The sequence below is a fragment of the Pelophylax lessonae genome (assembly GCF_965119305.1).
Source record: "Pelophylax lessonae genome assembly, chromosome: 3".
Classification (NCBI taxonomy): Eukaryota; Metazoa; Chordata; class Amphibia; order Anura; family Ranidae; genus Pelophylax; species Pelophylax lessonae.
This window is the reverse complement of record NC_138770.1, coordinates 557,409,316-557,429,012: the sequence shown is the minus strand read 5'-3', so window position 1 is coordinate 557,429,012 and position 19,697 is coordinate 557,409,316. Positions and strand designations below refer to the sequence as shown.

Here is a 19,697-nt window from a genome sequence, read left to right as displayed (position 1 = left end):
TGGGGTTACCAGTGACATTTCTACAGTAATCAGCGCTATATATATGCACTGTTACTGTAAAAATACACTGGTAGTGAAGGGGTTAACTTTATTTGGGAGGGAGGGGCTGTGTGTGTCCCTAGGGGCGTGCTTTCTACTGCGATTGGCTGTGGTTTGAGCTGTAAGGACACTGATCAATGGATCTACATAGTAGATCCGTGTGATCAGTGTCTTTACACCGAGGAGAATGACAGGTGGCTTGTTTACATAAGCTGCCTGACATTCTCCCTCTCCCCCGCCGATCGCCGAGTGACCGGCGGACATCGGGTCCGCTAGTCACACGCGCGGGGGGGGGGGGGGTCCGTGACCACGCGCTCGCTCCCCAGAGCCTCACAGGCGAGCGACGTAGACCTACGTCACTCTGCCTGTGAGGGGCTGACTGCCGGAGTAAATATACTGTGAGCAGTCGGCAAGCGGTTAAACGAGGAGCGTCTGTACTCAAATAACTGCATTTTCTGCGACAATACAAAAGTACCATCAGAAATATTACCAGTGAAATAAATGGCAATTACAGAGTATTTAAAAAGGTCACATAGTGTATAGTACAGGTACCCACATCCCATAATTCATAGTAGAACATGTTTGGAGAGTTGGGGCAAAGAGATTTTAGAGATTTTTCAACCGCCTAAATAACAAGCTGATTACCTATATTAGGTAAGTTTACATCTTCCCTATATCTATCCCCCTTTTACACCTGAGAATTCTACGATACCCGTTTTTGCCCCTATATGCTCAGTTTGGGAATTCGCACTCTTACCTATGTATTTTTTTCCCTTTGGATACAACATTGGTACTTCCACACCACCAAATTGGTGGAAGTACAAGTGGGATATTTCAATTTTGATAATAAACCTCTGTTTAGGACCTAAAAACCCATCTGTGTTCCACTTACTCCACCACCAGTATAGCCTGTGACCTTCTCTATATGCCATGATGGCATGCATGTTACGTCCTGCATGTTGCAATATATCTGACAACAGTGCATTGGAACTTATCACATATCATAACACATTGTATTATATTTAGCACTCGCAGGGGTCTTTTGGATCTGCTTCCATGCTCGCCCGGGGGCATTAACCTTGGTGCCTCTTGTGGTTTGCCGATTGGGTTGACTCAGTCTGAGGTAAATATCCTTACATATTTCCTTTGGAATGTTTGCAGAATATGCAAGTTTAACGCTATCAACTGAACACCATATTTTGCACGTTTTCTATTATTATTTATAGTTTTTGGCCCCCCTCTTTTGCTGTCTTTTCTCCTGAAGAAGCAGGCAACCGCAAAACATGTTGAGAGTTTGAATGCTCATACCTACATAACTTTTGGAGCTAACCCTGGATAAACATCCTCCTGGAAAGGTGTAAAGGGACTGTACAGAGGGACTCATTTAAGCACTTTAAGTGTATTGTTTTGATTTAATATTAGAATTTTGTTTTTGTATATGCAAAATAAATAAATAAATTTGATTGATTTAGTTGTGTAATGTCGTAGGGCGGTACCGAAAAACGGAATTTTTGTAAAATCTTACCTGTAAAATTCCTTTCTCTGAGTCCTCCGACAGTCGCCGCCTCTTCATATTCGTCACATATGGGGTATTAGACTTTGCTCCGAAAGAGTAGCTAGGCAACAGAATATGTTAATAAAGCTTTTAACATATCCAACATATCCCACCCTCAAGGGGTGGTCCCCTCAGTCAATACCCTCCTACTTCCTGCAACCATATCTCAGTTTTAGTGGAATAGCAGTAGAGTATACAACCAAACCCCAAAAGAGGGGCGGGGGCGGCGACTGTCGGAGGACTCAGAGAAAGGAATTTTACAGGTAAGATTTTACAAAAATTCCGTTTTCTCTTACGTCCTCCGACAGTCGCCGCCTCTTCATATTCGTCACATATGGGGACGTCCCAAAGCAGTGCAAACATGAGGGGTGGGAAACACATCCGCGCCGAAAGGCAACGCAGTTTCCACATCAAGAAAGGAACCTTACCAAAGGAAGGAAACCAGCTGGGCAACAGCAAAAAACAAGTGCTCAACAGGAGCAACAACCCAGGAAAAGGCAAAAACCAGGGGATACAAAACTTATCCCAACAGCCAGGAGTCCCCAACAAGGGACCCTAGGGAACAGCCGCACTAAGAACCTTGCGGCCAAAGGAAGCATCCGCCGATGCCCGAACATCTACTTTGTAGAATTTTGTGAAAGTGTGCACGGTCGACCAAGTCGCCGCCTTACACACCTGGGCTACAGAAGCCCCATGACGACAGGCCCAAGACGTACTCAGAGATCTAGTAGAGTGCGCCTTCACAGGCACAGGGGGAACCTTCCCCTGCAAGGCATAGGCCTGTTCAATGGTCTGTCTGATCCATTTAGCGATGGTAGAGGCCGAAGCCGCCATGCCCTTCCGAGGACCCTCTGGAAGAACAAACAAGGAGTCCGTTTTACGAAAAGACTCAGTCGATCGAAGGTAAACCCTGATCGCCCGAACAACATCCAAAGAGTGCAATCTCACCTCCTGTGGATGTTTAGGCTTCGTGCACAACGAAGGCAAGACAATGTCCTCATTAAGATGGAATTCCGAAACACGTTTCGGAAGAAAGGAAGGATTAGGTCGTAAGACCACCTTATCCAAATGAATAACCAAGTACGGAGACTTGCAGGACAAAGCCGCCAGTTCCGACACTCTGCGAGCCGAAGTGATCGCCACCAAAAAGGCGACCTTTTTGGATAACATAGACAACGAGATCTCCCTGATCTGTTCAAAAGGAGCACGTTGTAACACAGATAGCATGAGATTCAAGTCCCAAGGGGGCAGAGGATCCCTCCTAGGAGGAACCAGATGCCGCACACCCTGAATAAAGGTGCCAACCAAAAGGTTGGATGCCACGGGACGTTGAAACAGAACGGCCAGAGCAGACACCTGACCCTTTATCGTAGCCAGCGCCAAGCGCTGATCAACACCCGCTTGAAGGAAAGACAGCACACGGGACACAGAGTACGTGCGGGGTGAAAACCCCCTGGACTCACACCAGGCAAAATAGGCCTTCCAAGTACGGTAGTAAACCTTCCCAGAGGAAGACTTCCTCGCGTTGATTAAAGTATGAACGACCTCCGGAGAGAGACCCCTCTCCTTCAGGACATCGGTTTCAACAGCCAGGCCGTCAAAGCCAGCGACTGTAAAGCAGGATGGTATATCGGTCCTTGAGACAGTAGATCGTCTCGAAGAGGCAGAAGCCACGGGGCGTCGACCGCCAGATTCACGAGGTCTGCGTACCAGGACCGGCGAGGCCAGTCCGGTGCCACAAGAATCACCGTGTTGCGTTCCGATTGAAACCTGCGAAGGAACCTGGACAGCAACTGGATCGGTGGAAACGCATACATCAGTCTGTACTGATGCCACGGGGCCACTAACGCGTCCGACGCGTCTGCCCGAGGGTCGCGCGTCCGTGCCACGAACCTCCTCACCTTGTTGTTGAGACGTGACGCGAACAGGTCCACATCTGGAAGACCCCACTTCGCGCACAACATCTGGAAGACAGCCGGGTGGAGAGACCATTCCCCCTGATCCAGGGTCTGGCGACTCAGATAGTCCGCCTGCCAGTTCTCCACCCCCGGAATGTGAACCGCCGTTATCGCCGGGACATGAGTCTCGGCCCAAGACAGAATGTCGGCCACTTCCCGAGCCGCTCGGGCACTCCTGGTGCCCCCTTGGTGGTTGATGTAGGCCACCGCCGTGGCATTGTCCGTCTGCACCCGAACCGGGCAGCCCTGCAGCCGGTCCGTCCAGCGACGAAGACAGACTTATCGCACGCAATTCCAGAATGTTGATCGGAAGGGAGGACTCCCCCTCCGACCAAGTTCCCTGGGCGGACAGAACGCCCAGAACACCACCCCAGCCCGACAGGCTGGCATCCGTGGTGATTACCGTCCACGAGATCGGACGAAACGACTTGCCCCCGGACACCATCGGGGACTGGAGCCACCACAGAAGGTCTTTTCTGGTGCGATGACTCAACGAGATCTGAAGATCCAGAGATTGAGGTCGCCCGTCCCACTTGGACAGGATCTCCGCTTGGAGACCCCGCGTGTGAAACTGGGCGAAGGGAATCGCCTCGAAGGCCGAGACCATCAATCCCAGACATCTCATGCACGTCCGTAGAGACGATTGCGGAACATCCCGGAGGGACCTGACTTCCTCCTGAAGAGTTCTGAGTTTGTCGTCCGGCAGGAAGACCTTCGCCTGCACCGAGTCCAAAATCATTCCCAGGTAGGGAAGACGAACAGACGGACTCAGTGCCGACTTTGGAAAATTTATCGTCCAACCAAACTCCTGCAGAGTTTGCATCGTGACAGACAGGTCCTGCTCCAGACCCTGGCTGGTCGCAGACCGAACCAGAATGTCGTCCAGATACCCCAGGACAGAAATGCCCTGGGCCCTCAATAATGCCAGAACCGGTGCAAGCACCTTGGTGAAGACCCGCGGAGCCGAGGCGAGGCCAAAAGGCAACGCCACGAACTGGTAGTGATCCTCCGCAATGGCAAATCGAAGGTACCTCTGGTGACCCTCGAAGATGGGGATGTGAAGATACGCATCCTTCAAATCGATGGAGGCCATGAATTCCCCCGGAACCAGGGCAGCCACCACCGACCGCAGGGATTCCATGCGGAACTTGCGAACCCGCACAGAGCAGTTCAGAGCCTTCAAGTCCAGAATCAGAAGAACCTTGCCCTCCTTCCTGGGCACGGTGAACAGGTTTGAATAAAACCCCCGAAATCTGTCCCGATGAGGCACCGGAACCACCACTCCCTGAGCCCTCAGGTCCTGCACCGCCAGGTGTAGGTCCCGCAGGCGCTCCGGAGACAGTTGAAGATTTGAAGGAAAAAATCTGCTCTCCGGCCGAGAGAGAAACTCGATCTTGTAACCAGACCGAACGATTTCCTGAACCCATCTGTCCCGCACACGGGCCAACCAGGGCTGAAGAAAACCGAGCAAGCGTCCCCCCACCCCAAAACTGGGTGAGGGCGCCCCTTCAGGCCGAACTGTTATGGGCTGCAGGACCGGATTGGCCGGACTTCTGCTTACCAGACCAGGGCTTCTTCTGAGAGCCTTGACCTTTGAACGGCTTGCCCTTGTAGTGCGGCCGAAAGGCACGAAAGGACCCCTGAGGGGGCCGAAAATTAGCATGCTTCTTCCCAGAAGCCCCCTTAGCCTTGGGGAAATGGGGCAAGAGAGTGCTCTTACCCCCGGTGATTCCCTTAATCAACACATCCAGGGACTCCCCAAAAAGGCGAGACCCATCATAAGGCAGATTGGCTAAGGTCTTACGCGAAGATTGGTCCACCGACCAACATTTTAACCAAACCAGGCGGCGAGACAACACCGCCACACTGTGCACCCGTGCAGCCAACGGAATCAGGTCCAGGTCCGCATCACACAGATACATGACACCCTGGTGGATCTGATCCACCATATCCAGGGTCGCCGGCGAGGCCGAGTCGGCCACCAAGACGCGCCTAAGCATCTGCGTCCAACTTGCGATCGCCTGGGCCGCCATGAGAGAAGCAAACAGAGCTTCAAGCATAGAACCCGTAACAGAATACGTATGACGGGCCAGAGACTCCAGTCTCCTATCTGTGGCATCACGGAAAATGGGTGAACCCTCTGCAGGAATCGCAGTGGCCTTGTTCAAAACCGCAATCGCATGATCCACTGGTGGAGGCACGCACCACCTTTCATCAGTGGCAGGTGAAAAAGGATAACGCAGCTTGAATCTACTTGGTACCGCAAAAGGTTTGCGCAGATCGCGCCATTGATCCTTAACAGCGCGCTGAAAATCAGCATTGCAGGGGAAAACCTGTGGCGTCCTGCGTTTCCTCTGCGTCCCATAAGCCGCCAAGGCAGCGGGGGGACACACTTCGTCCTGCAAACGTAGCGTTTGCTTAATAGAAGCAATCAACTCATCCATGATTGCAAGCTCTTCAGGCGAGCCAGGGGGAGAATTATCAACCCCCTCAACTTCAGCCTCCACCTCAGACCCCACTAGATCAAGAGAGGAGCGGGACCCCGATAGGGAAGCCCCAGCTAGAACAGCCCCATCACCTTCACCCTCAGAATCAGAGGAGAGCACAACTCTGGGCCTTTTGGTAGATTGAGCAGCCACCAGCATTTGCACCTGAGCAGCAAGGCCAGCCACAATAGTGGCTAAATCCCCCCCTGGGGGGGAAGCAGCGGTCCCCTGGCTTTCCACCAATACTGTAGGAAATTTGCCCTCCTGAGAATCCATTGCCCCTGTAATGCCAGACAACCAAGGGTTAACTGCCCCTTTCAGCAAGCGCGGCAAGCGCAGCCCACCGCGTCACACTAAGCACAATGAGACCCCCACAGGGATATGTAAACTGAACACAGGCAATGGCAAGCAAGAAACAGAAGGATAAAACCTGAGGAGACCCTCGCCGCTGCTGCTGCCTCGATCGTTGTTCCTGGGAAGAGGAAGTGATGCTGCTAGGGCGCTCTATGTAAACCTATGGAGGCTACAAGAAAATGGCCGCCATGCATGTAAAACATGCGGCCGGAGCGAGGGCAGGCAAAATGGCGTCTTTTGGCGCCGAAACCGTCGCTCCACAGTGCAGTAATGCACACATGTCTGTATGTAAAAAAACAGAACCGATCGCCGCAGCGATCGCTGTAAGTGCCCAAACATGCCATAAAACATGCCCAACAGCACACAGCTTTCCACACTGATCATGCTGACACCCATAGTGCCACACGACTCCCCCCCCCCCCTTGCAGCCCACAGCATGCAGCCGAGAGATAGGGAGACAAACAGTGTGCATAGAGACAGGTTACACAGTCCCAGACTGACACCCCTCCAGACAGACAGGTCCCCACATAAATACACTTACCTCACCACGGTGTGGGGGACCCGCACAGGCGAACAAGCCGCTACACATGAGGCAGGGAGAGTCGCATACAAGACGCTCCGAACGTGGGTTAAGAAACCGCACAGCGTCCAGTGAGGTAGCCACCTCACCAAGCATCCCTGCACCGAACAGGGACGGGTCGTTCACTATGCCAGGAGCGTTACCTGGCTGAACGCTCGATGGCAGACTGGGAAGCCACTGACCCACGACCTGCGACCAGGGGGATCAGCCCGAGACCCAGTCCGCATGATCCTCTTCGTCCGAAGAACTAACTAACGCTGATAAAACAACAGCTAAGTAAAAGGTAGAGAGAAAAACTCAAAACAAAATATTAAAAAGAAGAAAGAGTCTGGGACATAAAGTCCCAGCACAGAGAGAGCCAGCCACTCCTGACAAGCTAGACATTAAAACTGAGATATGGTTGCAGGAAGTAGGAGGGTATTGACTGAGGGGACCACCCCTTGAGGGTGGGATATGTTGGATATGTTAAAAGCTTTATTAACATATTCTGTTGCCTAGCTACTCCTTCGGAGCAAAGTCTAATACCCCATATGTGACGAATATGAAGAGGCGGCGACTGTCGGAGGACGTAAGAGAAAAATCCCTTTACCCCAAACATGTTCCAATTGTGGAAATTAGATGATTTTGTCAGTGAATAGGAACTTACACTTTTAGGAGCAGGTCTGAGTGCGGGACGCTCTCCAAAGGTCTTCACCTCTGTTGGTTTGACATTAGAAGGCCTGAAAAAAGAGAAATAGCTCTGCTTAAAGTGACTGAAGGCAGCCATAAAGAACAGGGGCCAGATAAAAGTCAGCATACAACTAAAACAAGCTGTACATGAACAATCCCAGCATACTATATCGCTTAAAGTGATACTAAAGTCTCATATTTATTAAAAATAACATGTTAGTTATACTTACCTGCTCTGTGCAGTGGTTTTACACAGAGCAGCCCAAATCCTCCTCTTCTCAGGTCCCTCTTCGGTGCTCCTACCCCCTCCCTCCTGTTCAGTGCCTACACAGCAAGCAGCTTGCTATGGGGGCACCTGAGCCAAAAGCTTCCTGTGTCCATTCAAACACGGAGCCGCGTTCAGGCCTCGTCCCCTTTCTCTCCTCATTGACTGACAGAAGCGGGAGCCGATGGCACCGCGCTGCTGTCTCAGTCAATGAGAAGGGGAATCCCGGACAGTCGAGGCTCTCGTACAGCATCGATGGATCGAGATGGGGCTCAGGCAAGTAATAGGGGGGCTGCTGCAAACAGAAGGCTTTTTATCCTAATGCATAGAATGCATTAGGATAAAAAAAACCTTGTGACTTTACAACCACTTTAGGTGTACCAACTTTTCCTTGCTTTATTGCTTTTACCACAGGAAAGAAAATCGTTTGATTCCCCATCAGTCAGTGTTGATGGGGGAATCCCTGCCACTGAGCTATTGTGTTCTCCTTGTGTACAATCAGCGTGCCCATACACTGTTTTGAATCACACCGGTCCCTGCTGAACCACCCGAGATTTGAACAGTCTAGGGCCGGTGTTCTTACAGAATACCGCTACTCATCAGAAAGGGCAACAGACGCGAAGTTGCGAACAAAATGGCTTATTGCGCATGCGCAATGCGTTCCAATAGGTTTCCTAATCTGACAGAACATGAAGGCGGCAGCGGACATCTTCTTACACCCAAGCAAGTCTTCGATTTCACACTTTTGTAGAAGTTAACTCACCTTATATACTGAAATAGACTATTTCACAGCGACTGAGTGAAATTGTCTATTTCACTATATAATCAGTTTGGCGCTGAATAGTGTGGGGTGTAGCAAGATGCCCGTCGCCTTCTGCCTGCAGGCTTGTCGCTGTATTTACTAGAATACTATAATAATAAAAATGTAATACTGTATTTCAGTATATATGGTAAGTTTACTGCTAAAAGAAGTGTGAAATTGAAGACATCCGCTGTGGTCTTCTGGTTTTGTCCCATTAGGAAACATATTTGAACACATAGCAGCCATATTGGAACGCATGTGCAGTAAGCGATTTTTGCTCAGAACTTCACTTCCGTTACATTTTCTGATGAGTAGCGCTATTTTGACTGGACTCCGACTTTAGTGTGTATTAACCTACAACGAACACACATCCTGCAATCTCTAAAGAGAGTCAGTTCCCACTATGTATGCTTATTGCAAGTCCATAACTTACAAAAAGTGTACGTAAGCCACAACAAAGAACTTCTCTCTATTACTTTCTTTTGGTCAGTTTGATATATACCAATGGAAGCATTCCGTTATATCCTTTTGATGAATGCAGTCCACAAAAATGCTGCGTGTTGTCTGCCCATAACAGGGTTTTACGAACTAAGCAGATCAACCAGCATTTCTCTGTACATGCAGTTTCTTTGAAAGGATAAAGCATATGGAAACAAGAATGCATTGCAGAAATGTCCTTTTTTTTTTTTAAATACGTACGCTTGAAGTAGTGAGGTCAAGATAAAGGGCTAGAATCATGGGACCTGCATCTTTAAAAACCACAGAAGCAGGCCGATCCCACATTTCTGTTCTTTCACATTCACTTTCAAGTGCAAATACACTGTATTTCTAATTATCTTGTTATGTTACGTACTTACGGCAGTGTTTGAAGAACTACATTTTTTTTTAGGTTTTTCACATGCCTGCTCTTCCTTGATTTTTTGTTGAATATATTTCTATTTGTACAGTTGCTAATAAATGGAACAATCATTTTGCACTTTACCTGGCCTAACAGTTGTTGACACTATATCATGCAGCAACTGCATTCTTTTTAATCAAACCAGCAGTAAAATGCCATGCAGCAGAGCATGCCTATGTAAGCAAAAATGTCTGCCCACATGTATAATTAAAAACTATACATTTTTAACTTTCCCACGTTTAGGAACAAAAAAAAAAACTTTCATTTTTACAGCAGCGAGTGCATGTTAGAATTCAATGACATACCGAAAGTGATTGTAAAGTCTCTTTTTTTGGTAAAAAATAATAAACATATTATACTTACCTGCTCTGTGCAGTGGTTTTGCACAGAGCAGCCCCGATTCTCCTCTTCTCAGGTCCCTCTTTAGCTCTCCTGGCCCCTCCCTCCACAGCAAGCAGTTTGCTATGGGGGTACCTGAGCTGAGTCACTGCTCCCTGTCCATTCAGACAAAATGCCTTGGCCTGCCTCCTTTCTCTCCTCATTGGCTCACTGAAATTGATTGACAGCAGCGGGAGCCAATGGCGCTACGCTGCCGCCTCAACCAATGAGGGAGGGAGAGTCTCGGGCAGCCGAGACACTCTTGCAACATCGTTGAATAGAGATGGGGCCCAGGTAAGTTTTAGAGGGCTGCTGCACACAGAAAGCTTTTTATCTTCGTGCATAGAATGCAAGATAAAAAAAACCTTCTGACTTAAATACTTTAACCTGGACATAAATGGATCAAGATTCAGACAGCTCATCAGGGACCGAACAAATTTTAATCCATCTATAGCCATTTTAACAAAACAGCTTCTGTCAAAACAGGAATGTTGGAAACATTTCATTCGAGCAATGGCTGCAGCCATTTGGCTACAGCACTGTTTAGTGTAATCTGACAGCAGTGGAGTCCCACCATCTATATACAATAGCACAGCAGGAATGATTACTCCCTCCACTTCACTTGTTTAGATGGGGGAACGTTTTTATTTTTTCCAATCAGCCCACCACTTGCAGAAAAACCTTGAAATACTACAACTTACTCATTCGGTTTAGCCATATCATCTTCAAAGATGCAAAAGGCAGATGGCAATGCTGGAGGAAGATTATGTAGTCCCAGAAGGCCACCCATATCTGAATTATCTAGAAAAGAAAAAAAATCATTAAGTGCAACTCCACTTTCACAGTAAAAAAAAAAACCCAAAAATTGTACAGGTTTTAGCAAACTTCATGACACAGTCCTGCCTGGCGCCATTTGTACCTATACTGACACACAGATCACACTTCCAATTTCCTACAGCCACCTGAGTGAAAGGGTCTTCTCGCTACTAATCATCAGTCCTGGTTCCATAATAAACCTAAAACTGCTGGTTATAGCAGTGAGCCAATCACACAAGCAGGAGGTGACTTATCTTGGAGTACTTGGCACACCAGCAGTGTACAGAACACCCCATAAATGGAAAACATGCTTGAAATACTTAGCCAGTTAAAATAAAGCTGGCTGCAGTTTGAACTAATTCATTATTGAACATTAAATTATAAAAAGGCTTGTGTGCCAACTTCCAGTATTATATACATTTTTCAACAATTACAGTACTCTAAATAGGAAGCTAGAACACAATAGGCCAGGGGCCAACAAGTCAAACGGAGATGAAAATAAAACTTACTATCATTTCGGCAAAGGGTCTCAAGATCAGGTTTTTTGGGATCTGTTGTTTCAAAGACGTTTAAATCCTCTTCATCATCAGGTAAAGTAGATGTCTGGAAGATATCCATTATAAAACCTGTAAAGAAAATGATAACATATCATGTAACTTAGCAAATAACCTCAAGGCATAAAATATTTTCAATACTCCATTATTGGGTACATGAGAAATGTAAGCAAAGCTTTCAGTGAAGTGCTGTATGCAATATGGATGCCAACCAATTTAAATTCTGAACCTTAAGATTATCTACTATCCCACTGCAAGCCAATCAGGTAGGTGATTATTGGTTACATTTTTTCATGTGAGCTAGGAAAAGAAATATCAGATAAATTTGCCTATTACATACTACAATTTTACAGCCAGAGGTTTCCAACAACAGGTCATAGAAATCTTGAAAGCTACGGTAAACAAGCAATGGAGATTTGAACTGTATTATTTGTCAGATTTCCTATATCCTGTAGGGAAAATTACCCGTATCATTGCCTTCTCTCCCAGTCACACAACAGGAAGTGGAAATCTCTCCAAAAATTAGGGAACTAACCTCAGAGAGCTGTCAAACACATAGAAATGTGTGGCAGAAAAAGACCAAGTGGTTCATAGAATCTGCCATTTTTTTAAACTTGTTAAATATTTTGGTCTGCAGACAGACCTCTTTAGGTTTATATTCACTTACTGTTGATTAGCTTGCTAAAGCTGTTTGAGGTCTGTTCCAAACATCCACTACGCTCTCACATTGCCCTAAAACCTGCTGGTTGGAGGTCATGCCCCTGTGTTCTTAGCTTGGTAAGGAAAACCCTACCCTCCTTAACCTTATTCATACCCTAATGAATTTAACTACCTTCCACCTAGGACAATTCCGACATTTCTCTGCTACACGTAAAAATTGGGATTTTTGACTTACCGTAAAATCCACTTCTCTTTCGTTCATTGACGGACACAGCTTCTGATCTTCATAACCATTGGGTTATACTGCCCCCTACAGGAGTAGGACACTAGACAGAAAAAGTCTGGCTACGCCTATGGGCAGTCCCAGGGGGTACACTCCATCTTCCTGCTATAGGTACTCAGTTTTGCTACAAGCAATGTCAGAGAAATGGGTTTTACAGCAAGTCAAAAATCCCATTTTCTCTTTTATTCATTGACAGAAAACTGATCTTCCTAACCTTTGGGACGTCCCAAATCAGTGTTAAACATGAGGGGTGAGAACATCGAAAAATAAACTCCCAAGGCTAACTATAGCCAACAAGGTAAAAAGGAGCTCAACCAAAACTGGAGCTCACGTGAAAAAAACAATACACCCTTAAAGAGGATCAGGTCTTCTAAACAGAAGCCTGCAAAAACCTTGCTGCCAAAGGAAGCATCCGCAGATGCCAACACATCCCCTTTATAGAACTTTGTGAAAGTGTGTACCGATGACCAGGTGGTCGCCTTGCAAACCTGCGTCACTGACCGCTGATGACGGAAGATCCAGGAGGCACTCGAGAAGAATGCGCCTTAACAGGGAAAGGAGGAATCTGACCCTTGATGGAATAGACCTGAACCACCGTCTATTTCCAGATGGATCAGACAGACAACCCTTTCCGAGGCCAATCTGTGACCATCTGTGATAATAGTGAGTCTGACTTCCTAAAAGACTCCGTAGCTGCCAGGTACACCTCAATTGCCCAGACAACATCCACATCCAAGGCATGCAAAGCAAATTCCTTCGGATGTTTTGGCCCTGGGACACAGGGAAGGCAACACAATGTCTTCATTCAAATGAAAATCAGAGACAAGCTGAGGAAGGAACAACGGACAGAGGCAAAGAACAACATTATCTCTGTGAACCACCAAGTAAGGTGAACGACAGGATAATGCAGCCATTTCCAACACCCAGCGCGCAGAGGTGATAGCCATCAAAAAGGCCACCTTCTGGGACAGCGTAAGCCGGGGAATATTCTGAAGATTCTCAAAAGAAGGCTTCTGGCGGCGACAAAGACAGAAAAGTACGTACCAGGGAGTATATGGCCAAGGGCCGTTAAAGTAGACCGCTAAGGCCGACACCTGACCCTTCATAGTACTCAAGGCCAACTTCTGTTCAACCCCTCATTGAAGGAAGGTTAAGATCTGAGCCACCAAGAAGAAAACGAGGATGAACCCCAAGAAACTCAAACCACGCAATATACATCTTCCACGTACGATGGTAGATCTTCCTAGAAGTAGATTTCATAGTTTTCAACAGTGTAGGAATCACATATTAAGGTAAACCCCTATCCTTCAGCACCTGGAGGTCAACAGCCAGGCCATCAAAGACAACGACTGTAAAGCAGGATGGAAGATCGATTCTTGGGACAGCAGATTCTCCCCGAGAGGAAGCTGCCAAGGAACGTTGGTGACCAGATGTACCAGATCGGGTTACCAAGCCCGACGAGGCCAGTCCAGAGCCACCAAGATGATAGGAATCCCTTATGCCTCGATCCTGCGCAGAAGTCTTGGCAAAAGCTTGAGGAGGAAAGGCGTAAATCAGCCAATACTGACATCACGGGGCTACCAGCGCATCTGTGGCGTCCGCCAGAGGATCCAGTGACCGAGCCATAAACCTCTGCACCATTCTGGTGAGCGGAGACGCCAACAGATCCACCTCGGGGATGCCCCACCGGAGTCACAACTGATGAAACACCTCCAGATGAAGGGACCACTCCCCTTTGTCCAACGCCTGCCGACTGAGGTAATCCACCTGACAGTTTTCCACCCCTGCAATGTGTACGACGAAGAGGGCTGGAACGAACCGTTCAGAACCTTAGAATGCCGGCTACCTCCAGAGCCACCAGGATACTTCTTGTGCCCCCCTGGTGACTGACATAAGCCACGGCCATGGCATTGTCCGATTAAATGTGCACTGGACATCCCTGAAGACAATCAGTCCAATGCTCCAGGCACAGTCTGATCACTCCGAGTTCCAAGACATTGATCGGTTGTCTGTTTTCTTCCAGTGCCCAGATCCCCTGAGCAGAATTTTTGCAGAGGACGCCTCCCCAGCCAGACAGGCTGGCATCCATGGTAACCACTGTCCAATACAAGGGGAGGAAGGATTTGCCCAGCTGACGCGCCGGAGAACAAAGCCACCATGTCAGGGACTCTTGTTCCCCAGCACAGCCAGATCTGATTGTTCAGAGACTGCGGATTCTCGTCCCATTTGGCCAAAATCTCCCTTGCAGGGACCTCATATGGAACTGTGCATGCGGAACCGCCTCGAAGGTAGACGCCATCAGGCCCAGCATCTGCATGCAGGTCCGGGGGGGACCGCCAAAATAGGCAAAGGCGGGAGGGAGCTACTCCCCCTCCAGGTCACGGCGCAAAAGCTTAGCCCATTCGGTCAGATTCGGCAACACCAGGGCAATTGTGAATATCTGCCTCAGTGCCAAACCACCCAGGGTGTACATATTGCGGGCCACAGCCTCTGCCTTCCTGTCAACTGGGTCCTTAAATGCCAGGGACTCTTTAACCGGAATAATTGTTGCCTTGCTTAATCTGGAAACTGGAGGAACAGTCCACTTCTTAATAAGGGACTCCTCATAGGGGTATCGCCTAGCAACTTGCTTATAGACCCCAAGGGGACACTATGGTCGTCCCCACTCTTTAGTGACAATTTTGTCAGAACAGGAGGGGAAAGAGAACACCTTTGCTGCTCTGGATGGCTTGTGAGTGCCAAAGGGAACCAGTGCCACGTCGCAGCCGCGTCCTTCAACTTTAAGTCTCAAACATTGACACAATCAGTGCGTTCGCCAGCGCCTTTTCATGCGCGGTTGAATACGTGGAGGAACCCTCCTGACTTTCTATCTGAGGATCAAGGGTGCGTGGCCGCAGACCCAGCAGAGTGGCCCACGTCCGCTGCAGCTGAACCAGATTCAGTATCTGAGGAGACCGAGGAGGTGCTTTATGCCAGCCCGTCACCCAAAAGCCACCTCTACCTGGGGCACAAAGGACTCCAGGACCGCCATCGGGGCATCGATGGGACCCGGAGGGCCCCGCAGCCCCAGAGAGGGGATCAGGTGGGGAGATGTGCTCCAAAGACCCCATGAGTAAAGAGGGGGACCCCACAAAAAAAAGTGTAACACACTGCTAAGGAACAACCCCCACAGCTCTGGCAGCACCATCACCCAGTCACAGAGCACCAATCGATCCTCAGCAGAGAGGGAGAGGACCCCACCAGACTCACCACCCTGCAGAAACCAGGCACTGCAGCCACCAGGAGAATCTCCACTGCACGAGCGGCAAACAAAAGGATCCAGAAGTCAATGAGGAAGGGCTCCAGGAATGAGGAAGGGCTCCTGCCGAAGAAAATGCCACCCAGAAGGCTCCACAGATATGACAGCCACTGTTTTCTATGGCATACCACCGCAAAATGGCTGCCAGACTACACAAACATGGCTGCTGTGCATTGCAGCACAAGGCTACAATGGCAGCACCACGAGGCTTCCAGGGACCCAGCAGGGATCTCTAGGCCTCAAAAACAGGCACAGGGACGGGGGACCCACCAGTTATAGCCCACCCCCTGTAGAACTGATTGTCCGGTTACACCCCCCTATCGCCAGCATAGCCCCAGGAGGTGGACAAGATCACCCACACAGAAGTGGGGGGGGGGGGGGGTAATAGGATGGGGGGACAAATTAACGGGGGGTGCTTGACGGGAAGGAGGGAAACCAGGGGGTCCAACTGTCCCATAGAGAGGCCCATGTCCACCCCAAAACCCTCCGAGGGAAGAGGGAGGGGCAGATACTCACCATACCAGGAACCAGGTGGGCACCGCTGCAGACAGAGCCCCTCGCAATGGCAATGTGGGGCTGTCAACCAGGACGAACGCTGGGACTCGGGCCGAGATCCGGTGGGGCAATGTCACAGCCCACCTAAGTGCAGAGCTGATGTCTGCGCACGCTCGCTGAGCAGACTGGGGTGACCACTGGATCTAGATTATCCAGCCCGTCGCCCAGTCCGGCAGTTGATTGTAGATCTCACAGGAAAAAAAAAATCTATCTAAAGAAAAAATTTGCCAGGACCAGAGATGCCAGTGAGGAACTAGGTCCTCACTCCTGACTAGGTAGAAAAAAAATGCAGTACCTATAGCAGGGAGGGGAGTATACACCCTGGGACTGCCCACAGGCGTGGCCAGACTTTTTCTGCCTAGTGTCCTACTACTGAAGGGGGCAGTATAACCTAATGGTTAAGAGGATCAGGAGCTGTGTCCGTCAATGAACGAAAGAGAAATCAGTATTACCCACAAACATATATGAATTTTTTAACAGAGACCCTAGAGAATAAATTGGTTGTCGTGGCAATTTATGTCACACGTTATTTGTGCAGCGATTTTTCAAATGCAATTTTTTGGGAATATTCTTTCATGAATTTTAATGCAAAAAAAACAATATAGAACCCAATTTTTTGGTAAATTATAAAAGATAACCTTTTGCAAAGTAAAGATACACCCAACAAGTCACGCTTTAAAATTGCGCACACTCGTGGAATGGGGCCAAACTACAGTACTTAAAAAAATCTCAGGTTACTGGTTTAGAGTTACAGAGGAGGTCTAGGGCTAATATTATTGCTCTCGCTAAAACGTTCATGTTGATACCTCACATTTGTGATGCAAACACAGCTTAAATATGCGGGCGTGACCTACGTCTGCATTTACTTCTGCATGCGAGCACAGGAGCACTTTAACTTTATTTTCTTTTGATTTTTTTTTTTTTTTACAGTGTCCCTTTAATTTTTTTTGATCACTTTTATTCCCATCACATAAAATGTAAACATTCCTTGTAATAGAAATAACGCATTACAAAAAAAAAAAAAAAAAAAAAAAAAACACATGCAGTGTACCACTACTATCCTGTGTAGGCACAAGTTTTGTTTATGTTTGGCCCTGTATATTCCAATTATATGAAAGTGCAATTATGCAATATTAAGTGCAATCAAACAAATGTGCAAACCAATGCAAAATGTGCAATAACGCATAAATATACATCAAAATAATTTTTTCATCATGAATGTTATAATAAATTTCAAAGTGCAATTCCCAGTGCAATCAAGAAAATGTGCAATTGATGCAATATGTGTGGTTTCAAAAGTGCATGTAAAAAGTGCAACTATATTTGTTTTGTTATAGTCCATAACTTGGTATTTTTAAAGTGATTTTGTGCAAACATAGATTATAGATGGTGGCGTGAAATCTATGCCATAAAGGATGACCATTTATGCTCAAGTGACAGAGTGCCGTATGTTCATAATAAAGTGCTTGGTGGATATAAATATGCTCATATCTATAATCTACGTTTGCACAAAATCACTTTAAAAATACCAAGTTGTGAACTATAGCAAAACAAATATAGTTGCACTTTTTACATGCACTTTTGAACCCACGCATATTGCATCAATTGCACATTTTCTTGATTGCACTGGGAATTGCACTATTGCACTTTGGAATTTATTATAACATTCATGATGAAAAAATTATTTTGATGTATATTTATGCGTTATTGCACATTTTGCATTGGTTTGCACATTTGTTTGATGGCACTTAATATTGCATAACTGCACTTTCATATAACTTGAATATTCAGGGCCAAACATAAACCAAACTTGTGCTTACACAGGATAGTAGTGGTACACTGCATCCTATATAGAAAAAATTGTGATTGCACTTGCAAAAAATCTTGATTGCACTAGGAAAAGGCACAATTGCACTTTAACACTGGAAATTGATTTTTTTCTGGGTCTGTACTAAGAGTTAAAAAAAAAAATCCTTACTCAGCAAGGGTAGTAGCGCCTCACTACACCACACTTCCTAATTTAATCATACACTTAAATTGACGGTGAATTTACCCCAATTTTTTACATTTTAAGTAGGCGTGGCATTTCATATATACAAAACACACAATTCTGTGCCACGGCCTTGCCCCCTCTCTCTCTCACTGCCAGTGATTGACAGCAGCAGGAACCAATGTCTTAGTCAATGAGAAGGGAGAGTCCCCACATAGCTGGGTTGTGATGGCGTACAATTAAGTATTAGGGGGAGCTGCTGCACAGAGACGGTCTTTTACCATTATGCAGAGAATGCATGAAGATAAAAACCTCGAGCCTTCACAACTACTTTAAGTCTATCCCCCCCACAATCTCTCCTGAAGGAACAGGTGTCCCCCCATTGTAAGATTACTCTTCACCTTTCATTCCTACAACAACTTAAAAATTTCAGATTTTCCATCACCTTCTCTCCCCAAGACAATGGTCTCCACTACAAAAAGGATGGGTTGATCTCTCAAAAATAGAAGAAAAAAAAAAAAAAAAAAGCCCTTGGCAGATGTTCTAACCATTTCCTACTCTATCAAAAATGAATAATGCTTTGGCTATAGTCACCCTTTAAAATGTAGCCTGTATGTTTTAGCACTCTCTGTGGGGGGCATCAATCAGCAAATCTTACCCAGGGCTTCTTTAGTGTTCACTGTGGGCGAAGGAAGGACTCTAGATGGAGTGGCTTGCACATATCCTAGCGACGTGTTGGGGGTAACATGAGCAGTATTTGCTAAACAACCCGATGAGTTGGCTACTGCATTAGGTAAAGAGAGAACATAATTACTAAATCACAAAAAGTACCAATGTATAAGAAATAGTTAGACAAGATCTACTATATTACCTTCCCTTATCGCAGGTTGTACCTTCTCCATATTGGCACTAATGTTTTGAATCCTAAGATAAAGACACATTGCATGAGTTTGAAAAATAGTGAAAAAAAACACTTTAGGTTTATTTACTAAAACTGGAGAGTGCAAAATCTGGTGCAGCTCTTCACAGAAACGAATCAGCTTCTGTTTTTTTGTCAAAGTGAACAAGCTGAAATTAGAAGCCGATTGTCTACCATGCACAGCTGCACCAGATTTTGCACTAGTTTTAGTAAAGCAACTCTAAGGCCCCTTTCACACATGCTGTCCATTTGTCCGTTTTTCATCCATCCGTTGACGGATGAAAAACGGACATCAATGTATCTCTATGTAAAAACAGATGACAACGGACGATCATCAGTTAACATCAGTTTTCATCCGCTTCCGTCAATGTCCGTTTTTTTGAACAAATGGTCTATTTTTCATCCGTCAAACAAAACGGATCGGACGAAAAACGGACGACAACTGACGAAAAACAGACAACAACTGACGAAAAACAGACAACAACTGACGAAAAACAGACAACAACTGACGAAAAACAGACAACAACTGACGAAAAACAGACAACAACTGACGAAAAACAGACAACAACTGACGAAAAACAGACAACAACTGACGAAAAACAGACAACAACTGACGAAAAACAGACAACAACTGACGA

General features: G+C 46.9%; 1 protein-coding gene across 1 annotated transcript in view; it reads right to left on the bottom strand.

Annotated features, from left to right (window-relative positions):
* BUB1 (BUB1 mitotic checkpoint serine/threonine kinase) overlaps nt 1-19,697 on the bottom strand; it is a gene marked incomplete at its 3' end in the record, with an annotated part of 111,631 nt that overhangs the window by 56,275 nt on the left and 35,659 nt on the right. The window contains exons 11-15 of the mRNA XM_082252468.1: nt 19,012-19,064; nt 18,799-18,924; nt 11,310-11,426; nt 10,686-10,785; nt 7,619-7,691 (exon numbers count right to left, since the gene is read on the bottom strand). Of these exons, the coding sequence (XP_082108594.1) occupies nt 7,619-7,691; nt 10,686-10,785; nt 11,310-11,426; nt 18,799-18,924; nt 19,012-19,064 (469 nt within the window). The remainder of the gene's footprint in view (nt 1-7,618; nt 7,692-10,685; nt 10,786-11,309; nt 11,427-18,798; nt 18,925-19,011; nt 19,065-19,697) is intronic.